The sequence below is a fragment of the Giraffa tippelskirchi genome, chromosome 1 (genome assembly GCF_054371585.1).
Source record: "Giraffa tippelskirchi isolate mGirTip1 chromosome 1, T2T-mGirTip1v1.2.pri, whole genome shotgun sequence".
Taxonomy (NCBI): Eukaryota; Metazoa; Chordata; class Mammalia; order Artiodactyla; family Giraffidae; genus Giraffa; species Giraffa tippelskirchi.
The window spans coordinates 219,884,058-219,906,678 of record NC_137275.1 but is presented as its reverse complement, the minus strand read 5'-3'; the positions used below and the strand labels follow the sequence as shown (position 1 = coordinate 219,906,678).

At 47.5% G+C, this 22,621-nt stretch overlaps 1 protein-coding gene across 3 annotated transcripts in view; it reads left to right on the top strand.

Annotated features, from left to right (window-relative positions):
• ASTN2 (astrotactin 2) overlaps positions 1 to 22,621 on the top strand; it is a 989,820-nt gene that overhangs the window by 921,601 nt on the left and 45,598 nt on the right. For all 3 annotated transcript variants that reach the window (XM_081575818.1, XM_081575813.1, XM_081575806.1), the window contains one exon: positions 9,272 to 9,413. In XM_081575818.1, coding sequence (XP_081431944.1) covers positions 9,272 to 9,413 — 142 coding nt within the window. The remainder of the gene's footprint in view (positions 1 to 9,271; positions 9,414 to 22,621) is intronic.

Here is a 22,621-nt window from a genome sequence, read left to right as displayed (position 1 = left end):
ACACAGCTGATCCAAGACTTCCAATGATGTCATCAGGACTTGGTCTCTGTCCCAGGAGTTAGTCTGATAGATCAGGCCTGGGTCACTTTTCACCTCTTGCTGGTCTCCAACATGGACTATCATGCCGGTGATCACATGCCCATCTCTGGAGGGTGGGGGGGTTCCACCTAAATCATATAGACTAAAATCAGGGGAGAGCTGGCTCCCCAGTGGAAAGCCAGCATGCTCTAAGTAGCAGGAGGCAGGTTTTAGAGCAGGTCAAGCCTGCAGATGTCCACTTCAGGGCTGGTATGAGTAATCTTGGGTGGCCTTGGCTCACAGTGGCTTGAAGCAGGGTTTCGGTTCCCTGCCAGAGATTGGGGACAGGCCAAGTCCGTGAGACTACTGAATCCTAGCCACTAGACCAGTGGTCAGTGACAAGACCCTGACCCTTTGGCTTTGCAGGAAAGAATTCCCACAAAGACAGAAAGTAATGAAACAAGTCAAGTGTTTATTAGGAGGGAAAAGAGTACAGTATGTGTGGATAGGCACATGGGCAGACCCAGAGAGTCATGCCCTTGTGTTAGTTTAAATCACTTTCATGGGGCATTTCTTCTGGGTTTGCCTTTGGCCAATCATTTGGATTTCCCTGGTTCCAAGACCGTATTTGGTATATCTCAGGGTCTTCCCAAGTGTGTGTGAGCATCTCTCAGCCAAGGGGGATCCCAGCAGAGAGGCCTATGGGTAGCTTGGCATCACTCCCCTTTTGGGGTTTCCCTGGTGGCTCAGAGGGTAAAGCATCTGCCTGCAATGTGGGAGACCCGGGTTTGATCCCTCAGTCAGGAAGATTCCCCGGAGAAGGCTATGGCAACCCACTCCAGTATTCTTGCCTGGAAAATCCCACGGACAGAGAGGCCTGGTAGGCTACAGTCCACGGGGTTGCAAAGAGTCGGACATGACTGAGCGACTTCACTTTCACTCCCCTTTTGACCTCTGACGAGCTTTCTAGTCAGGAAAGTTTCCCTGATTTTGAGAATGAGAAATATTTGTCTCTTATCCTTTATCTGAGCAGCGCCCAGTCTCCTCTTTCAAATTGCCCTGCTATTGATATTTTGGAGTTTCTGTCCACAGCAAATAAACTCAAACTGCTTAGCGGGGGTGGGGGCCCGGAGTGTGCATGTACCTCCTGCCTCAAGGAGGCATGTGTGTGTGCTCAGTCGTGCCTGACTCTCTGTGACCCCATGGACTGTAGCCCGCCAGAATCCTCTGTCCATTGGGTTCTCCAGGCAAGAATACTGGATTGGGTTACCATTTCTTTCTCCAGGGCATCTTCCTGACTCAGGGATTGAACCTGCGTCTCCTGCATTGGCAAGTGGATTCTTTTACCACCGCACCACCCAGGAAGCCTCATGAGGGTGAGCCAGAAGTCCCTTAGCACAACACCAGGCATATAGGGGCTCTCAGTAGATATTGGATAGACCACCATTACTTTTTTCAGAGCCCTTATATTTTTTTTGCAGTCCCTTCTCTCCTGTGGGCTTCTCTATAGCTCAATTGGTAAAGAATCCACCTGCAATGCAGGAGACCCCAGTTCGATTCCTAGGTCAGGCAGATCCACTGGAGAAGGGATAGGTTACTCACTCCAGTATTCTTGGGCTTCCCTGGTGGCTCAGCTGGTAAAGAATCTGCCTGCAGTGCAGGAGACCTGGGTTGGATCCTGGATTGGGAAGATCCCCTGGAGAAGGGAGAGGCTGCTGCTGCTGCTAAGTCGCTTCAGTCGTGTCTGACTCTGTGCGACCCCATAGATGGCAGCCCACCAGGCTCCTCCATCCCTGGGATTCTCCAGGCAAGAACACTGGAGTGGGTTGCCATTTCCTTCTCCAATGCATGAAAGTGAAAAGTGAAAGTGAAATTGCTCTGTCGTGTCTGACTCTTAGTGACCCCATAGACTGCAGCCTACCAGGCTCCTCCATCCATGAGATTTTCCAGGCAAAAGTACTGGAGTGGGTTGCCATTGCCTTCTCTGAAGGGAAAGGCTACCCACTCCACTATTCTGGCCTAGAGAATTCCATGGACTGTATAGTCCATGGGGTTGCAAAGAGTTGGACACGACTGAGTGATTTTCACTTTCTCTCAACGTGGAAATCCTGTGCCGTCCTGAAAGATATCACACAGGAGGCAGCCTGGTTTCCCAAAAGAAAGTTCTGATGACAAGTGATAGTGTTAGGGAGATGTGTCTGGATCCAGGCTTCAGCCACTGGAGTTTGGTTTCATAGAATTCCACAAAGACTTACATGGCCAGCCCTGCGCTGGGTACTGGCAACACAGAGGTGAGCAAAACACAGCTCCCATCAGAAGCATCTTGCCGTCCGTAGGCAAATACATACTAGGAAAAACACAGACTTTGGATGGGAAATGTCCTGGTTCTGGCCTTTTCTCTACCGTTCCCAGATGGATCTTGTTAGGCAAGGCGTTCAACCTTCTTGGAACCTGTTCCTTCATTTGTAAATGCCCAATTAACCTAATTCATTAGGTTTTACTGAATATTAATCAGTTCATTTCAGTTCAGTCGCTCAGTGATGTCTGACTCTTTGTGACCATGGACTGCAGCACACCAGGCCTCCCTGTCCATCACCAGCTCCCGGAGCTTGCTCAAACTCATGTCCATTGAGTCAGTGATGCCATCCAACCATCTCATCCTCTGTCATCCCCTTCTCCTCCTGCCTTCAATCTCTCCCAGCATCAGGGTCTTTTCCAATGAGTCAGTTCTTCGCATCAGGTGACCAAAGTATTAAATATTAATCAAGCTGGGGTTGTTCTGAATGTTTAATCAAGACAATTATGTAAAACTGTCTAGCACTGTCGATGTCATATGACAAGAGCTAAAGAAACATCTTCTCTTTCCTTGCCTCTTTGACTGCCTACCTTCTGTCCTTGTTAAAATTACTTCATTTTACAGGAAAAAAAAGGGAGGGGGATAGGTGATAGGGAATTAGGTATTATGTAATATATCTGAAAGCAGCTGCATCTGACCACTAAAGAGTTTGTCATCTGGCAAATTGATGAGATACAATGAGGATGAGGTAGCATTGGGGAGGGAGCTCTAACATTGGTAAACCATTCATGTAGCAGGTACACTGCATATATTACCTCATTTATTCCTTGCTGATTCTCTGATGATCATCTACTTTCCAGATGAAGAAGTTGTCTTGGAGCATTTAATCATCCATCCCTAGATAATGTAGTTCATTAGTGGTGGAGCCTGGCTTCCAAAGCAGGTCTCGTCTGTCCCTCCAAACCCCATCTCTTTTTCCTAGCTCATACAGCTATGACAGCAAAGGTGAGAGCATCCCACAACCAGTTCTTCTGATTTAAAGCAACATTAGGTTTTGGAAGAAACAAACCAACTGCAGCTGAATGGTGTGAGGCCCTCGAAGATGCATTTTGTCACCGACAAGGTCTCAGAGTGAGCTTCTACATTTGCCCAAGTAAAGGAAAGGTGGGGGAGACGCAGAGCCCTGCTGCTCCCTGGGCACTGAAGTGAAGAGAATCTGCGGGTTAGAGAGAGGCCAGGCCCAGGGTGGCCTCTAAATCCCCTCGGCGTTTCCTGAAAAGAGCGTGGCATTCAGAGCAGGGACCTTTCTTCCCACCTGGGCTAAATAACTCACTGCTCCAGCCCCTTCCTTCTTGGAATTTCTTTGCTGCTTTTCTCCCAACCTGTTTTCAATTTGCTCTCATGGCCGGCTTTAACTGTGACCTCAACTCAATCAGAAGCGAGAGAGGGGAGAGAGGGAGGGAGGAGAAGGAGAGGGCAAACCAAGAGGAAGCGGACCGACCGAGGCAGTGATGAAAGGGGAGGGAGAGCGAGCACTGAGGCAGAGGACGTGGGGCCTTCAGAAAATCGCTCTGTGCTTTGCTGGGTTGGTTCTGAAGCTTCAGCAAAATCATGATTGACCTTTTCTGCAGATGGTAATGAGAGCAAGGCTCGAGCCTGAGTGGATCAAGAAATGTGTGGGGGTCTGGCCCGAGCCCACTCAGGTTACAGCCCCAGAAGGGCCATAATGGGGAACAGGCACATTCCTGTTCAGCGACTCCCAACTCCCTATCTGTTTTCAAGGAAAGGAAAACAGAAAAAGAATGTTAGAGTAGTTTAGGACAGGCACGGGCCAGGTGGCAGTAGCAGCCTGGGTCGAGAAGGCTTCTGCCATGTGGCTGTGACAACATACTAGGAAAGAGGGGACAGAGGTAGCCCAGGCAGTGTCCTGGTGGAAGGTGCACAGTGCTCAGAAGCAGAAGAGCTGGATTTGGGTTCTGGACTCTGCGTGAAAGTAGCTGCAAATCTTCGAATGGGGGTGTATTAATAACATTCCTGAGCCTCTGAATGTCTATCAGGGAATGTGGCAAGGTTTTAAGATTCAAACATTTTAAGCAATAAAACTTTTAAGCCAAGATTTTTAAAAAACAGTCTTTACTCCCAACCTAAATAAAACATGGGCCATTAGTCAATAAGATAGACCAAACTGGAGTTGATCTGGTTGAAGTTTGGGGTGGGTATAGAGGAGACTGACTTCAGCCCCCACCACATTCACTGTTTCTTCTTATTGCCTGGAGGTCTAGATGTCCTAATTCACAAACCACTGTGGGCCTATATTACATATGTAAAATCTATGGAATGCCTTCTGTCTTTCCTGGGCTTTCTATCGTCTTCAGAGATTTCAAGTGTAAGAAGACGGCAGGGTGGAGTTGTGTGCCATGTAAAGTGCCCGGCACATAGTAAATGCCCAATACATGTGGTTCACATGCGTGTTGATTAAAGCGGGTCACAAATTGAGGAGCTCAGGCTCCTTGAGCAGCTTTGGAAGCTCTTCAGTTCTCAGTGATTTTATCTCATATGCTCGCTGGCAGGAATTGTCTCATAGGCTGTAGGAGCTGAGAGGTCAAGCTTGTTCTAGGGCTGCCTCCCACTTTGTGTGTGGCCGTGGACATGGCCACTTTCTTTGCCTGGGCTTCAGTTCTGTCACCTGGAAGAGGAGCAGGCTGGATAAAATAATCCCTGACGGTCCCTATATCCCTCCTCTATTGTGATGACAACAGCAATAATAACAAAAATGATTCTCATAGCTGATTTCTGTTTAGAGCTCTCACTGTATGCCAGACATTGTGCTAATTGGTTTGTAAATGGTATACATATATAATATTTTATATGATATTTACAATAATGCTGTTAAATTAGATAGCATTATTCTACCCATTTAACATATGATAAAAATAGATGTAGAGAGTCAAGGAACCTGTCCAAAGCAAACTGTAAGTGGGGATGTACCAGGATTTAGCCCCAGGCAGTGTAAATGCAGAGCCCAACCTCTTAACCACTGCACTTTATTGCCGTTCATTCAATTATACCACTGCCAGACATGGAATGTGTATACCAGTGATACCACAAGGCATATGTTGAATTGCACAAATTCACCTTTGTACTCAGAGAAGCCCCCAGGCCTTTCTTACCACCCCCGCCCCCACTGGGAGAGGAAGGACAGAGAGGGCTCGCTGCTTCACCTGTCTCCTTCTAGGTTGCATTTAAACCTTCTGGAATAGAGTGCCAAAGCAAGCAATCTCACAGTTTACTCTATGGGTCTGTTCTCGTACTTAACAACCCTTCCTGTTGTCAGATTACAGCTGTGGAAGCTCAGGGACCATTTCTTTTATTGTTTCATTCCCCAAGCCTGTAGAGCTAAGAGAGTGGCACGAATTCAATCGCAATTTGAAAGGAATTGAGAAAGCTCCCTTTCTAACACTATCGGATTTTTGAACTTTCTCTAGGAGGCAGCATAGCATCAAAGAATGGCTTTGGAATTAGGAGGATATGGGTTCAAATCCTAGCTCTGTCTCTTCCTAAATTTGTGAGCTTAACTTTAGCTTTATCACAGAGATACTAATTTAACTTAAGGCTGAATGTTGTGAGAATTAAATGGGAAAAACATAAGCTGGTATGAAAATATCAGTTTCCTTCATACTAACTGTTTTTGTTTGGACGGTTATTATGTGTATAGAGTCCCAAACAGAACTGAACACTGCTGCTGCTGCTGCTGTTAAGTCGCTTCAGTCGTGTCCGACTCTGTGCGACCCCATAGACGGCAGCCCACCAGGCTCCCTCATCCCTGGGATTCTCCAGGCAAGAACACTGGAGTGGGTTGCCATTTCCTTCTCCGAACTGAACACTAAGCATCATCATAATGTGTTTGACATGACTAGTTATCTACTCCACATTATCCAATTTCTTTACTTGAACTAAACCTATCAACTGAACTGTGTGCTGAACTTACTGACCAATGGGGCTTTTATCCATGGTCTAAGTTATTCTGAAATGCATGGAAATATCTGGAAAACTTTGTCCATTTGAAATTGAATGTCAACCATCTTTTGGCTTGAAGACAGTTAATACAGGCCACAGCATACTGAATTCCCTCACTGAGGGCCAACTCTTTCAATGGCTATCTGGAAGCAAATTGAAAAACAGACAGACATGGATTCAAGCTCAAAAAAAACAAATGCAAGCAGCCAAACTTGGAATCCTGAAAAACCAAGAGAAACAAAGCCCTCACTCCATCCAGTGAATAGTCCCCTGTTTTTCCTCCTTTATTTTTCACCCCATATATCATTCTGCTTTGGTACCAGTTGGAAAACATCTTTGGATTATGATTTTATTATGGAAGAAGCTTGATATAAGAGGCCTACAGAAAACATAGGGATGCCACAATTGGTGATAAAAAAAATTTCAATTACCTCCTCAATTTTTTTTTGGGGGGGTGGCGCAAAACCTCTAATTCTAAACAGACTTTCTTCCTGGACTCAGCCTTTCTTTCTAGATTCCAGTCTCATAAAAGAGTCATTGACCCCTTGCTGCAGAAAGACAAACTGAGACTTGAGAAGTTAAGGGACTTGTAATAATTGTTAGAACTCAAATTCACTCCCAAGTCTGTCTAGCAACAGCAGCTGAACTTGTATGTCACTGACTTCAGCCTGAGTCAGACACTTGCTCTGGCGTGTATGTATCAAGTCTGCTTTTTTTCTTTGTAAAAAGCAGAAAACAAAAAACACTACACATCAGATGTGCATTGCTGTACCATAGGGACAAATATGTTTTAGAACTGTTGCCTGTTTGAATCCCAGGGTCATCTAGACAGTTCAGTCAGATGAATGTCCCGTGGTTCACTTGTAAGTGAAGGTGAAGGAAGTGATCTGTAAATTCTGTCCACTCAGTTCCCTGGTAGAGAAGTGCCGTGTCTTCCCAGACACACAGCCAGTGTTACTGTTTCATGATGATTCTACCATCCTGGATCATCCTTAATCCTACATGGAGAGAAGACAGTTGAACGGACATCCTCCTCTTGTTTACTGCTGAGAATCGAAGTGAGGAAAGAGTGCAAAGCTCTCCATATCACACATGAAGAAGAACAGGGAATCAGCAGTTTGGAGGCCTCATATCATTTCATATCACATAGTATATATAGTACCTCACTTGCTTCTAAAATCATCGTGTTTTAGAACTGGAAGACTTAGAGGCCGTTTAGTCTGACTCATTTACTTTATTTTTTAAATAATTTTCATTGATAATTTTTTTCTTGTTGCAGAAGCAATACATGTCCATTGTAGATAATTTTTAAAAGATAGATAAGCAAAACTAAAAGAGAAAGTACCCATTATCTCACTTTCCAAAGTCATATTGTGCATTTGCTGTATCTTATTCCTTTTTCTAGATAGATATACACGTAAAATTTCCACCAAAAATTAAATTATTCTATAATAGTGTAAACTGTTTTTTTTTTTTTTAACTTACTATGCTATGGATAGCCTTTCAAATAACTTTGTTTTCCTCAATGTTATTTTTGATGACTATAAAATATTTCATTGCATCATTGACCTATAATTAATATTACTGTCTTGATATCATTAAATATTTAGCTGTTTTTAAATTCTTGCTAGTGTAAGTAGTACCACAGTGTTTATCCTTATAACTTAGTCTTCGTGCATAGCTGTTTTTATTTTATGTTTTTAGAACTCCAGACAGTGACTGTAGTACCTTCACTTTTCAGAGGAGAAAACTAGAGTACAGAGATGGGAATTTAGTTGTCCAAAGTTATACAGCAAGTTCTTAACAAGACTAAGCCTAGATCCCAAGATTTCAGATGTTTAGTTATTCTTTCTAGTCTTCATCGTATCTTCTTTTATTTTTAAAAAAGACTTATTTGCTCACTTTTTTTTAAAGTTTTAATATTCATTGACTGTGCTGGGTCTTCACTGCTGCATGTGGGCATTCTTTAGTTGTGGAGAGCAGGGTCTACTTTTTGTTGTGGTGCGTGGGCTTCTCGCTGTGGTGTCTTCTTGCTGTGGAGCATGGGCTCTAGATGCTGGGCTGGAAAGTAGTCGTGGCTCGTGGGCTCAGTAATTGCTGCTCTTGAGCTCTCAACCGCAGGCTCAATAGTTGTGGTGCACGTACTTAGTTTTTATAGGGCAATGGGCTCTTCCCAGACTAGGGGTCAAAGCTGTGTCCCCTTCACTGGCAGGTGGATTCTTTACCACTGAGCCACCAGGAAAGCCCATCTCATCTTCGTGATTAACCCTATTTCTAGTAAACTTCAGCAGCCTCCTAAAATCCAATGGCTAGACCGACGTGTAGAAATCACGGGGTCCAAGACACTTGCTCATCTACTGTCCCTTCCTGTCTCGTGAGCTTCATCACTAATCAGTCACGGAGCTCTTTCCCTGTTAGCTGTGACAGTCTCAGTCCACCTCAGTATAACATACCATGAAGCCAGTACCGACGTGTAACAGTGACCATGTGACATGAGACCTGTTTGACATCCTAGTCCGACACCTTCATCACGTGAGGAAGGAAACTGCAATTCCCAAGAAGCTTGCTGAAGAAGTGGAGAGGAAGTAAATGGCAGTGACAAGGCCAAAATAAGTTACTCTAGACAGAGAGCACTGTCCTCCTGTTGCCTTGTCATGCATTTTTATTGCACAGTAATATATCTCATTTGAGCTTTGCTACAATCTTATAAAGGTAGGTATTAGTATCTCACGTCACACTTGAGAAAATGCAGACAGAAATTTAAGCAAAGAGTCATCAGGAGTAGATCCTGATCTGTGTCATTTTCATATCCTGTGCTTGTTCTGTCCATTAATCCTCTTAATAATGGTATCCAGACGTTGGATGGGTTTGGACAACAGCAAGAATGTCTGCTCACCAAGGCCTGAGGTGGGGAGCTCATCTTTCTTTGTCTCCCTCCAGGAGAATTCCTGAGTTTTGCCGACGACTTGCTCTCTGGCCTGGGCACATCTTGTGTAGCGGCTGGTCGGAGCCACGGAGAGGCCCCTGAGGTCAGCATCTACTCCGTCATCTTCAAGTGTCTGGAGCCCGACGGTCTCTACAAGTAAGACATACTCTGTGTGTGGGGAGCATGAAGCAGACAGGACAAGTTTAAGTAGTCTGGGAGCAAGGCATGAGTAATCTGTCCAGGCCAGCCAAATGTTTTATAGACCAGTCTGTGTGTGCACCTTGATATGCTAAGATTTAGAAATATCACCACAGTGAGTCACAGAATCATACACTGCTAGTGCTAAAGGGCCCTAGGAAGCCAGTCACTCAGAGGACTGGCTTCCTCCTACTGAGGAAGAAACAGCAGGCCAGAAAGGGAACGTGGCAAGTCTGCAAGGAGGGCAGAGACAGGAATCTCTGCGTGGTGTTCTTTTCTCGATTTTGTGGTATCTCCTCTGAAAGATGGTAGCTAGGCATATCTAAAGTCTATATACATATGTAGGATATACATATACTTTTTCACTATTAGATCCATCCAGACCCTTAGTAATAGTACCATTATAACTGTTTCAGAGAGTATTGCATAGAGTCATTGCATCCCAGTGTCTGGAGATGCAAACGTTGACTCATCTGAGACTCGTCTCGGAGGGGAAGGGGGCTCACAGTCTCTGCTTCCCAGCTCGGTGAGTGGTTCCTCATTCAGATGCGGCCACAGAGCTGTGACATAGAGTTCTAGAGAACAGCTGTCTTCATTCTCTGGTTATGAAACTGTAAGCCACCTCATTCTCTCATCTAGAAAGCTGAAATTGTTGACTAAGTAGGCACTGTTGATCAATTAATTATTCAGCTCACTGATTTTTTCTTTTATTCATTGATCCATTTGCTTATCCATCCATCTATCCACTGTTTATCTCTCCATCTATCTCCCCCTCTCTTCTTTTCTTTACCCATCCAACCATCCATCCAACCATCCATCCATCCATCCATCCCATTCATCTATCTATTCATTCATTCTTATACTCCATCATTCTCTCACTTATTTATTCATCCTTTAATTCATTCACACTTTTATTTACTCACTTATACTCATTTACTTATTCAATAGACCTGTCTAAAGATTTCCTATGTCTTGGCACTGTTACAAGGCAAGTATAAATGTGCCTAAGACAAAATCTCTATCCTCAGATAACTTAAAACCTAATGGTAGTATGAAAGACCACAGACCATGGATTCAAATATGGGTTTGATGTTTTTAGTTGTGTGGCCTTAAGTCACTTTGCCTCTGTGAGCCTCAGTAAAGCAGAAATAATAAAACTCAGGTTGTAGATTTGCATGAGAATTAAATAAGGAACACCTTGGCAGGGTGTCTAAGTATGTGCTCAGTAAATATTGTGTGGGTATGTGTTAGTCGCTCAGTCATGTCCAACTCTGTAAACCCGTGGACTGTAGTCTGCCAGGCTCCTCTGTCCATGGGATTTTCCAGGCAAGAACACTGGAGTGGGCTGCTATTTCCTTCTCCAGGGGATCTTCCCGACTCGAAAGGAAGGATGAAGCAGGGATCGAACCCAGGTCTCCTGCATTGCAGGCAGATCATTTACCATCTGAGCCACCAGGGTAGCCCCTCTGCAATCTGTAAATGCTCCCCATCTCCAAAGGGCTTCCCTGGTGGACTGAGTGACTCCTCCTCGTCTCCAAAACGTATCCCATCCCTATTTTCTGTGGAAGACAGTGACTTTTTTGAAGACCATTGGGCTCTTTTCAGCTCTTACCATATTCAGGCTCATTGTAACACTCAATGTGTTCATGCACCAGACTCAGGAATATCACCATGAGATGGAAATCAGGGCTTCTGATCTAGGTTCTGCCAATGACTGTGTCATAGATGTTAGGGCCCAGGTTTTATTTTATACAGAAAGGCAGAATCAGTCAGGGACAGCAAGAACTCTAGGAATGGAATAAGTACAATAGGCTATAGGCATCTTTCAGTGGGACATGTGGGTAGTGTTAACCTCAGGCCTTCAGCAATGACTTGGTGTTTAGGTCTTTGGAGGGTGAGTCTACAGCCTCTTAATCAGTAAACTCTGACGCTGATCCCTTGAGCTTTAGGGTCACTGCATCTGTGAAATGCAAGTGTGCGACGAGATTAAGAGCTTTATGATCCTCTTCAACTCTAAAGGCTATGATCATATGAAGAAAGCAGCATTTTGGAAAGAGTTCCTGCTGTCTGACTTCTGGGTCCTCCATCCCTTATTGAGGGCATAGACTGGAGGCAGACAGACCTCCACCCTGCACTTCCTCAGCTGTTTGGCATTGAGTGAACTTCTCAGCCTTCCAGCTTGTTTCCCTCGGTGTGTAAATCAGACAATACGGTGTCTGGTTCTCTGGGAACCCGGGAGGATTTGATGAGCTAATAACGCCCCAAAATTCTTCACTTCGTCACAAGCCCCCAGTAGGAGCGTGAGGACTGTTAGCTGTTGTTACTATTGCGCTTGCTGCCCCTGCTATAGGAGGAATGAATTTCAGCTCCCTCCCCCTCCATTCTCCACCTGCTGGGAGAGAAGATGTAGCAGAGAGGGACGGGGCCCTGGCAGGTGGTTCCTGTCTGCTGAGACGTGAGTAGTGACCCTGTCTCTGGGTGACATTGTGGGGACTCAGCATTACCCAGGCTGGAGTCCTACAGGCCCATTATGTCGAGTAAGGAAATGTTTTATGGAACCCCGAGAGCAATTAACCCCGATAGCTGACACATAAGCTGCCATCCTCTGGGAGTGATGAGTACCTTCCCTCGCCTCTTCCATTCCTCCTGACCGACACCCCCCCACCTCCCTCCCACCTCTCAAAGCAGGAGCATCCTTTCTTCTGCTGTCCTGGAAATGTGCTCATCATGAGCCTGTCATCCCTAATGCTGAACACTTCTTTATTTTCTTTCTGAAATTGATTTTATTAACCAGCCTGGGGTGCAGGCCGCTCTGACAAGGAGCCAGCATGTTGTTTGGACCCGTCTCTCATCCCACTGGCGGCTCTCCTCCCCTGAAGTCTGACTGACTCAAGTCTCCAGTTTTAAAAGAGTTCCAGTGTCAGTTCTTGGGGTTTTGCATTTTCTGCTTGCTCATTGCTTGCCAAAATGAGTTTTCTTCCTCTTGTGCCAAAAAGGCCACGTGTGGCTGTGGAAAGAGCTCAGGCTTCGGGGATAAGCAGAGCTGGGTATACATCCTGCTGCTGCCCCGTACCCCGGCCTGCCCTGGGGAAGGCCCTGGGTTACTGCTCTCGGCAACAGTCCCTCCCTCTAGGAAAGGGGGCCGGGAATCTTCTGATCTCATAGACTTGTAGGGAAGAACATGAAGAAACTCCACGAATGGGGTTTCCCAGAATGCACAGCATGTGGGGGAGGTCTGCAGGAAATGTTAGTTTCTTCTTCCTCTTTCATTCTCTTTGACTCAGTTGCTGGTTTTCAGGGTCTCTCTTTTCCCCAGGATAATCTGGGAAGAGCTATTCTCTAAGAGGCAGGCTAGGAGTCCCACTGGTCCTGAGAAGAATGAGCATCTAGGGTCATTTTCAGAGAAGTAGGCTGGAAAGAGAACATGAGTCCAGACTCCTGATTTTAATTAAGCACAGGTAGACATCAAACCCTCCATCCATGGCTGCCAGAAGACGTGATGGAAAGGTTCGAGTGCTTAGACATAGAGGCATGGTCTCTCAGTCAAAAAGTCTGGGTTCATACCCCACTACTGCCACTTCTGTCTCTGGGACCTTGGGCGGGATGTTAACATCCTCTCCTTGTTTCACAAGTTCAGCATCTTCAAAATGAAGATGCATTAGACCCACCTCAGCTAGAGATTTCTTGGTATGCATCCTTCTGCCATGGGGATTTTTTCTCATTCTCTCTCTCCTCCTGGGCTCTTGCTCTTCCAACTTTTCTTACCTTCTCACTTTTGTTGTACCCTACCATACCTTTCTGCCCTCTGTCCATCTCTCCTGGCTTTTTATTCTCTCTTGTGTGAATATTTCCCACATAGCTTACTGTCTCTGTCTGCCATTCTGCAGTCATCCCTTCTCTGCCTTTCTCTGTGTTATTCTCTTAGTCTGCGTTTCTCTGTATGTGTCAGGTTTCCCAAGTGGGGCTAGTGGTAAAGTACCCACCTGCCAGTGCAGGAGATATACGAGACGTGGGTTCGATCCCTGAATCCGAAGATCCCTGGGGGAGGTCTGGCAACCCACTCCAGTATCCTTGCCTGGAGAATCCCATGGACAGAGGAGCCTAGGGGGCTACAGTCCATTAGGTCACAAAGAGTCAGGCACTCACACACATGTGTATCTCAGTTGCTCATTCCTGTTGCTTATTCGAGTTTTGGTTCATCCTTCCCTGTCTCTCTCTCTCTGGCCCCAGTTTATCCCCACTCCTTCTCTCCACCCCACCTAGGAAGGCAAATTGCTTTCACAGCCTCTCCATCCACATAACTTTACACAGCATCACAGAGTTGAGACCAATTGTAGGAGTGAAAGTCAAGTCTGATTCTTTTTCTCGTCCTGAGCTCACCCTGGTATAACCAAACAGAAACATCAGCACTCGGGCCTGTTTAAATGGAATTTCCTTGTTTGTTTCATTTGTTTTACTTCTGAATGAAAACAAACAAAGAGCAGCAGAGGGAGCGGGTCCCCGGAAGTTCTGACTGTGTGACCAGCTCCTGCGCCTTTGGGTTGTGGGAGTCTGAGGGTGACCCTGAGCAGGGATCCCCGCTCAAGGTAGAAGGGTCAGGCCAGGCTGCATCCATCGCTTCTGCCCTCGCCTGGCCGGAGGCCTAGACACCCTTTTTGTCACCGCTCCCCAATTTCCTATTATCCGAGGTAATTAGCCTCTGTCTTGTTTTGGCCGCCTTGCCTTTCTCTGAGCGTGGATGACTGCCAAAGGGTCCTGAGCAAACACACAGCAGCAGCCAGGCCTAATTCCTGGGGTGGGGGCTCATCTCCACACATTCGGAGGCTTGCCGCAGGCCTGCCCTCCCCTCCTGGGCCTCAGCTCTGTGAGAGGAATGCCAGGGGAGCCTGGGTCCTGCAACCCCGTTCCCATGCCCACAGGGGGACCAGAGGCTCAGGGCGAGGGAAGAGCCTGAGGTCAGGAGTCAGACTGGGAGCAGTTCCCATACTTGCTTCTGGCAAGACCTGGGAGTTCTCCCAAGTTCCTACCCCACCTCTGGCCTTGATATTCTCATCTGTGAAATGGAAAGGTTAAACTCCGTGGGCTCTATGACTTGCACACCGAGGCAGCGGTGGAGACTCCAGACCAAAGGCCCAGTTCTCAGAGGCCCCAGGGCCTCCTGGATAACGGGAGTGAAGCAATAATAAGCATGTATTGGGCACTCACTCTGTGTCAGGAACCAGGCCAAGGCTGTTCCATGTGCTGACTCATTCCATCCTCACCATAACCCTATAGATCTGCATCATCGTCATCATATCTCGTTTCACAGATGGGGAAACTGGGATTTAAAGGACTAAACATTTTGTCCAGAGTCACATGAGAAGAGACAGAGCTGAGAGTCATACCCAAGCTGATCCTCCCCCTCCCCTCACATGCTGTTCTTGACCTTGTCCTTGTCTGCTCACACACATCGAATTCTCAGAAGTACCTGGTAGGGATAGTGGAGGAGGACCTTCTAACCACAAGCAAACATTTGCAATGGAAAGAACACTGGAGACAAGAATACCCCAATTTTCAGGAAAGATACTTCACACCTCAGCTTTCTCATCTGGAAAATGGAGCCAATTGATCCATCCATGAAATGGAGATAATTATACCTTTCCAAGTCGTTGCAAAGAGCAAACTGGATAGTGTACGAGAAAGTGCCTTGACTTTGTCCTAAGACGTGTGAACATAAGAATTTACCATGATCACCTTGTCAAAAAAGCAGCAAAGGGCAGGGCAATAAATGTTTTGAAGGTACATCCCTCCCCACATCCTGCCACACATACATATTTTTAGTTCAGGTCTTTGAACTCAGACAGAGGTAAATTTGTACCTTGGTTCCAGTACCTGTGGGCTTCCCTGTGGCTCAGCTAGTAAAGAATCTGCCTGCAACGCAGGAGACCTGGGTTCGATCCCTGGGTTGGGAAGATCCCCTGGAGAAGGGAAAGGCTACCCACTCCAATATTCTGGCCTGGAGCATCCCCATGGGGTCACAAAGAGTCGGGCACGACTGAGCGACTTTTACTTCACTTCCAGTACCTACACCTTGTGGCCCTGGGCAAATTTCTTAACTCGAGTTTCAGTTTTGTCATCTGTACAATGGCATAATCTTACTAATAGGAACTATTTCATAGGATCACAAGGCTTCAATGAACCAAAACACGTAAAGAGCACGAGATAGTGTCCAGCTCACTGTCAGCGCTTCATAACTGATGAGAGGGTGACCTCTGTTATTACTCTTTGTTATTACACGACTCTACCTAAGCTGTCATGCCTGGGGTCACTATGTTGACCACTGTGTTCACAACATTCCAGTAGGAGAGTGAGTCAATCCTTCATCTCACCTTGATTCCTTTGCTCATCACTCCGCAGACATTGCTAGAATGTACCTTCCTTAAGGTCTTTGCTTCTACTGTTCTTTCCCCAGGAGGGCCTTCTCCTGGCTCTTCCCATGACCTCTGGCTCTGCCCCTTCAGGTCTGTGATCAGATGTCATCTTCTTAGAGAGGGCTTCTTTGACCACATTGTCTGCAATAGATCACACCCACCATACTCACAGACACACAAAGCCATGCCACTTAATAGAGGAATAGTAATTTAGCATCTAATTTACTTATCTGTTGGGTTTCCCTGGTGGCTCAAATGGTAAAGAATCTGCCTACAATTCGGGGGACCTGGTTTCCATCCCTGGGTTGGAAAGATCCCCTGGAGAAGGGAATGGCAACCCATTCCAGTATTCTTGCCTGGAAAATTTCATGGACAGAGGAGCCTGGTGGGCTACAGTCCATGAGGTCACAAAGAGTCAGACACGACTGAGGGACTAACACTTTCACTATTACTTCTCTGTTGCCTTTTTACACTAGACCATCCACTGTGTATGGTTGGGTCTGTGTTTGCCTTCGTCATCCTATGTCTCTGGTGCCTAGAACAGTGTCTGATGCCAGTAAAGAATCCAGTAAATAGTTGTTGAATGATTTTGGAAAAATGCTGAAGTCAATGCAGAAATTGGGAGATACTGACTTCTCATCTTCACTTCCTTTCTCACCAAATATTCAGAAAACATCCCCTGTGTGTCAGGCTGCGATCTGGTACCATATCTCTGTATCTGTCTCAAGGTTTCTATGTGTCTGTAGCTGCCTGCCTATCTATCTCCTTGTTGTTGTTGTTCAGTTGCTAAGTCACGTCTGACTCTTTGCAACCCCAAGGGCTGCAGCACACCAGGCTTCCCTGTTCTTCACCATCTCCTGGAGTTTGCCTAAACTCGGATCCATTGAGTCAGTGATGCCATCCGATCATCTCATCCTCTGTTGCCCCCTTCTCTTCCCGCCTTCAATCTTTCCCAGCATCAGGGTCTTTTCTAATGAGTCAGCTCTTCACATTAGGTGGCCAAACTATTGGAGTTCCATCATCAATCCTTCCAATGAATATTCAGGGTTGATTTCCTTTAGGATTGACTGATTTGATTTCCTTGGTGTCCAAGGGACTCTCAAGAGTCTTCTCTAGCACCACAGTTTGAAAGCATCAATTCTTCAGCACTCATCCTTCTTTATGGTACAACTCTCACATCCATACATGACTCCTGGAGAAAAACCATCTTAAATCTTATCTAACTTAATCCTCAGACCAACTCTCTAAGATAGTGACTGTTACTCTTATGCAACAGATTAGGCAGTTAAGTCATGGAGAGGTTAGATAAGTTGACCAGAGCCTCAAGGCTAGTAAAAGGAGAAGATAAGATTTGAATTTAGCCAATTTATTTCCAGAGGTTCAATTTGAAATTACTGCACTAGATCCTATCTCCCTGAGTGCATAATCCCAAGTCCATTGAGTCAGTGATTCCATTCAACCATCTCATCCTCTGTCGTCCCCTTCTCCTCCTGCCTTCAATCTTTCCCAGCATCAGGGTCTTTTCCAATGAGTTGGCTCTTTGCGTCAGGTGGCCAAAGGATTAGGATCTTTTATACAGAGCTCCCTACTCAGATGAGTTGGAAACACTATGGGAAACAGATTTTGAGTCCTGCCACCAGAAGCTTCATGGCTCCCCCTGAATCCCAGACTTCAGTCCTGGTGATGCCACACAAACAGTTGAGCCCCAAGTCTGTGAAGATCCCTGCTCCTCCTGGGGATGCGGTCCCAATGCCAGTTTTGAGGTGCTCAGGACCTCCAGCTCGCATGGGCTGAGTTGTTTCCCGATGCCCCCAGATGGCCACTTGTTTCTGCAAACAAGTCCAGGCTCCCTGCCCCCAAATACTGTTCCAAAAGCCCAGGGGCCCAAAGCCTTGGGTGGAGCATGCTGGGATCCCCATCACCTCCAGGACACCCCCCACCCCTTGCTCGGGCACAGCCTGGGCAGCACCTCGAAGAAGCATCCAGGGCCACTGCCATGGATACTATAATTACATATTAGATGGAATCCCGAAGTTTCCTTTTATTTACATTCCTACCCTGCCCTCCTCATTTCCTCTCTTTGTGCCAAGAAGCAGCACAGAATTTACTGGAAAATGTATGAAAGTCATCAGGAGCCCTTCAGGTCTGGCTTTCATAAGTGCTTGCCCAGAGGATAGGAAGCAGGGGGCTTGTGGGTCATCCTGCGTCTGGCCCTAGGATGCTCCAAAGCCTCGGACGACATGGCATTTCCCCTTCGGAAGCCTGAGTTTCTCCATTCGTGGGAGAGGGGTGGGGTGGCACCACCACCCCAAAGAATGTTTTATGAGTTCAGATGAGTTCGGAGGCTGGGAGATAACAGAGCCCAGGATGTGGACTCCAGCCCTCGGTGATCAGAGAGGGAGGGGTTGGAGTCCGGGTTGAAGAGCTTCATCCGGCTCAAGGCTCTGTGCATCTTCCCTCTTCCAGCTTCATGCTCCCATCTCGGCATGGCTGGGCCAGCTTCTCAGCGGACTCTCAGCTCCTAGGGGGAAGGAGATGTATACAGAGGAAACCCCCATGCTGACCAGGGCCTGGGCGGCCGCCTCTGAGAGCCGAGGCTGAGGCCGAGGTTGATCCAGGACACAGCAGGGACAGAGCCAGGATGGGCCTGACGGTTCCTGCCGCGCTCTTTGCTGGCTGTTTCCTCCCACTGTGAAACTTTCTCAGTTTCTCTCTTTTTTTTTCTCTTCAGCCCTCTCTTTCTCCCCCTACCTCCTTCCTTCCTCTCTTCCTTCCTCTCTTCCTTCATGCTTTATTTCCTTCATCTTTCCCTTTCTCCTCTGAGTCCCCTCCTGTTCTTCCATCACCCCCCCAACTCCCCACACATTTTGTGACCCTTTCTTCTTGTTTCTGTCTGACTCGCCTTTCCCTCTCTTTGCTCCCATTCCCATCCTTGCTCTCCTCTCTCCTTTCACTCAGTTCAGTTCAGTCGCTCAGTCGTGTCCGACTCTCTGCGACCCCATGAATTGCAGCACGCCAGGCCTCTCTGTCCATCACCAACGCCCGGAGTCTACCCAAACCCATGTTCATCGAGTCGGTGATGCCATCCAACCATCTCATCCTCTGTCGTCCCCTTCTCCTCCCGCCCCCAATCCTACCCAGCATTAGGGTCTTTTCCAATGAGTCAACCCTTCTCATGAGGTGGCCAAAGTATTGGAGCTTCAGCTTCAACATCAGACCTTCCAATGAACACCCAGGATTGATCTCTTTTAGGATGGATTGATTGGATCCCCTTGCAGTCCAAGAAACTCTCAAGAGTCTTCTCCAACACCACAGTTCAAAAGCATCAATTCTGCGGCGCTCAGCTTTTAATTTTACCCTGGTCCCTGCTGGAAATGCCCTTTGGTTTTAGGTGGCTCCTTGGGCTTCCCTGGTGGCTCAGACGGTAAAGCGTCTGCCCGCAATGCGGGAGACCTGGGTTCAATCCCTGGGTCAGGAAGATCCCCTGGAGAAGGAAATGGCAACCCACTCCAGGACTCAGGCCCTAGAGAATTCCATGGATGGAGGAGCCTGGTGGGCTACAGTCCATGGGGTCGCAAAGAGTCGGACTTTTCACTTTTTAGTCATCTGTCTCGCTTGCCCCCCACTCCCAGTCTCTCTTCTTCCACATCCTTGTGTGTTTGCTCCCTACCTTCGCCTCTAGCCCTTCCCACCCCAGCCTAAGAACAAGGGTCCAGGCCTATTATATGAGACGGGGTGGACAGTCAGTTGAGTGTGGCCAAAGGAGCCGGAGGTTGTCAGCAGGGGCCAGGGACCTCGGATGTCCCTACACCCAGATGGAACGTGACCTTGCTCTGCGGTGGCTGTGGTGCCCTGTCCTAGTGGTCAGGGGGTGGGCTGAGTGGGGTGCTCACTCGGGGGACCAGCAGCCTAGCTGCCTGAGACTCAATTCCATCCAGCATCAGGTCACACTAACCTCTCCAAAGTGCTCAGTCGGGGCCCCAGAGAGGGAAGGAGCTGTCCTCGGGCCAGAAGCAAATACAGGCGGGAGGCCCAAGCCAAGAGAGACTCGTAGAGGAAAAATAACGCTGTTTTTCAGCCGACAGACAGCGAGGCTCCTAAGACCTGCTGGACTCTCAGGCAGGCTGTTCTTTCCTCAAACTGCGTCAGAATTTCATCCAGGAATGGGAGGCCGGCCAGGCTTCCAGAGGGACAGGGCACAGACGGCTCGTGCGAACCCGTGGAGGGTGCGGAGGCTGGGAGCTGAGGCCGTGCTGGGGAGCTGGGCCTTGAATGCCGGGCGCAGGAGCTGGACTCGGTCCTGTGGGCCGTGAGGAGCCAGGAAGAGCTGTTGAGGAAGCCCAGGATGTATTTAAACCTATGTTTTCAGTACCCGCTCTGAGCACGGCTTGGAGGGCAGGCTGGGTCGAGTGGAGAGACCCGGAGGCCATGGGGGGCAGTAAAGGCAGGGTCCTCGCACACCGGGGTCCGGTGAACGGGGCCCTGAGTAGGGCATGCCTGGGCCCAAGTGGGCAGCGTGGGTTCAGCTCACTCTGGAAACATCCAGAAGCAGCTTTTTCTCCTCTTAATATCTGAGCCCTGCTGTGCAGAGCGCTCAAGAAAAGGACATACATGTCAGGTGGCCATAACATGCCTTTTCTAAAAGTTTTGTTGTTGTTGGTGGTGTATAAGGGCTTTACAGTGTGTTCATTCCTGCTCCACAGTGGAGTGAATCAGTTATACATATACATACATCCCCTTCCTCTTGCACCTCCCTCCCTCCCACCCCCTAGGTCATCACAGAGCACCGAGCCGAGCTCAGTGTGCTATACAGCGGTTTCCCACTAGCTATCGATTGTACACGTGGTAGTGTATTTATCTCAAACCGAGTCTCTCCATTCGTCCCACCCTCTCCTTCCCTCAAACATCTGTTCTCTACTACTGTATCTCTATTCCTGCCCTGAAACTAGGTTCATCTGTACCATTTTTCTAGATTCGACCTGCATGTGTTAATAGACTAACTATCGTTGGTTTTCTGGTACAGTGTGCCTGATACTCAGCTAGTCACTTGGGATTGAGAGCTGACCAACCCAAACAAGGCCTCTGCCCTCGTAGGGCTCACAGTTGTGGTGGGGAGGCTGAGGAGACTGAATGACCCTTCACATCAGGCTCTGATGGGAAGGCCCAGGGGCTGTGGATACACTGAGGAAGGGTCCCAGCCCAGAGAAGTCAGCTGTAGGGCTATTTTGCAGATCTCCTATGAAGTGTTCCTGCAGAAATAAAAGGAGGGGTTGCACTTGGTTGAACAGAGTCCCCCCAGAACTTATGACTACCTGAAACCTCAAAGTATGACCTTCCTTGGAAATAGAGTCTTTGAACATATAATGAATTAAGGGATTCCCTCATGGCATCCAGTCCCATCACTTCATGGCAAATAGATAGGAAACAATGGAAAGAGTGAGAGACTTTATTTTTGGGGGCTCCAAAATCACTGCAGATGGTGATTGCAACCATGAAATTAAAAGACGCTTGTTCCTTGGAAGAAAAGGTATGACCAACCTAGACAGCATATTAAAAAGCAGAGATGTTACTTCGCCAACAAAGGTCTGTCTAGTCAAAGCTATGGTTTTTCTAGTAGTTATGTGTGGATATGAGAGTTGGACTATAAAGAAAGCTGAGCGCCAAAGAATTGATGCTTTTGAACTGTGGTATTGGAGAAGACTCTTGAGAGTCCCTTGGAGTGCAAGGAGATCCAACTAGTCAATCCTAAAGGAAATCAGTCGTGAATATTCATTGGAAGGACTGATGCTAAAGCTGAAACTCCAATACTTTGGACACCTGATGCGAAGAACTGACTCATTTGAAAAGACCCTGATTTTGGGAAAGATTGAAGGCTGGAAGAAAAGGGGATGACAGAGGATGAGATGGTTGGATGGCATCACCGACTCAATGGACATGAGTTTGAGTAAACTCCGGGAGCTGGTGATGGACAGGGAGGCCTGGTGTGCTGCTGTCCATGGGGTCGCAATAAGCCTGCAGTTTACTGATTTAGACTCTCTTTTCTAAATCAACTCTCTCAGTATATAGATAAGGGAGCTGATGCCCAAAGAGACCCATAGGCTTCACAGTGAAGGCAGAACCAGGACTAGCACACAGGGCTCCCGATGCTCCATCTACAGCTCTTAGCGGCAGGCCTTGACTCCCTGCTTTTTATCTTGGGAGTGTTTGGTTGAGAGATGGCCCAGAGACAGCTCAGCAAGGGGAGAACTCCCCAGATTGGGGTCACAAGTCACGTACAGCCCAGCTATGCTGCTCTCTCAACCTTGGACAAAGAGCTTCCTCTTTCTGAACTTCAGGGTCTACCTCATCACAGTGAGGAGACTGGATGGTGAGGTCCCTTCCTTCTCGGACTTTCTAGGACTCTAGGAACCCCTGAAGTAGGAACGGACCCACACTCAAAGCCAGGGCTCTTCCTGCTCCCATTATCGTGGCTGTGGGTCCAACACCACAGTCTGAGGGGCTACCCGCACTGCCCCCCCCCCCACCTCCAAACTCCCACCTCCATCTGTGAAGGAGGCTGCTGTTAGGAACAGTCTTGAGGTCATCACTGGAAAGGTGCTAACAGACTGCAGGAGATCACCATGAATGATGTGTAGAAACTCAGAGGCCAGACAGAATCCAGATTGCTGGCATTTTTCCCTCTGTTCTGTTCTCCTTTCCCCCCAAGGACAGACTCCCCCAGGTATCAACAACCCCCTCCTGGTTTCACGTTTGAAT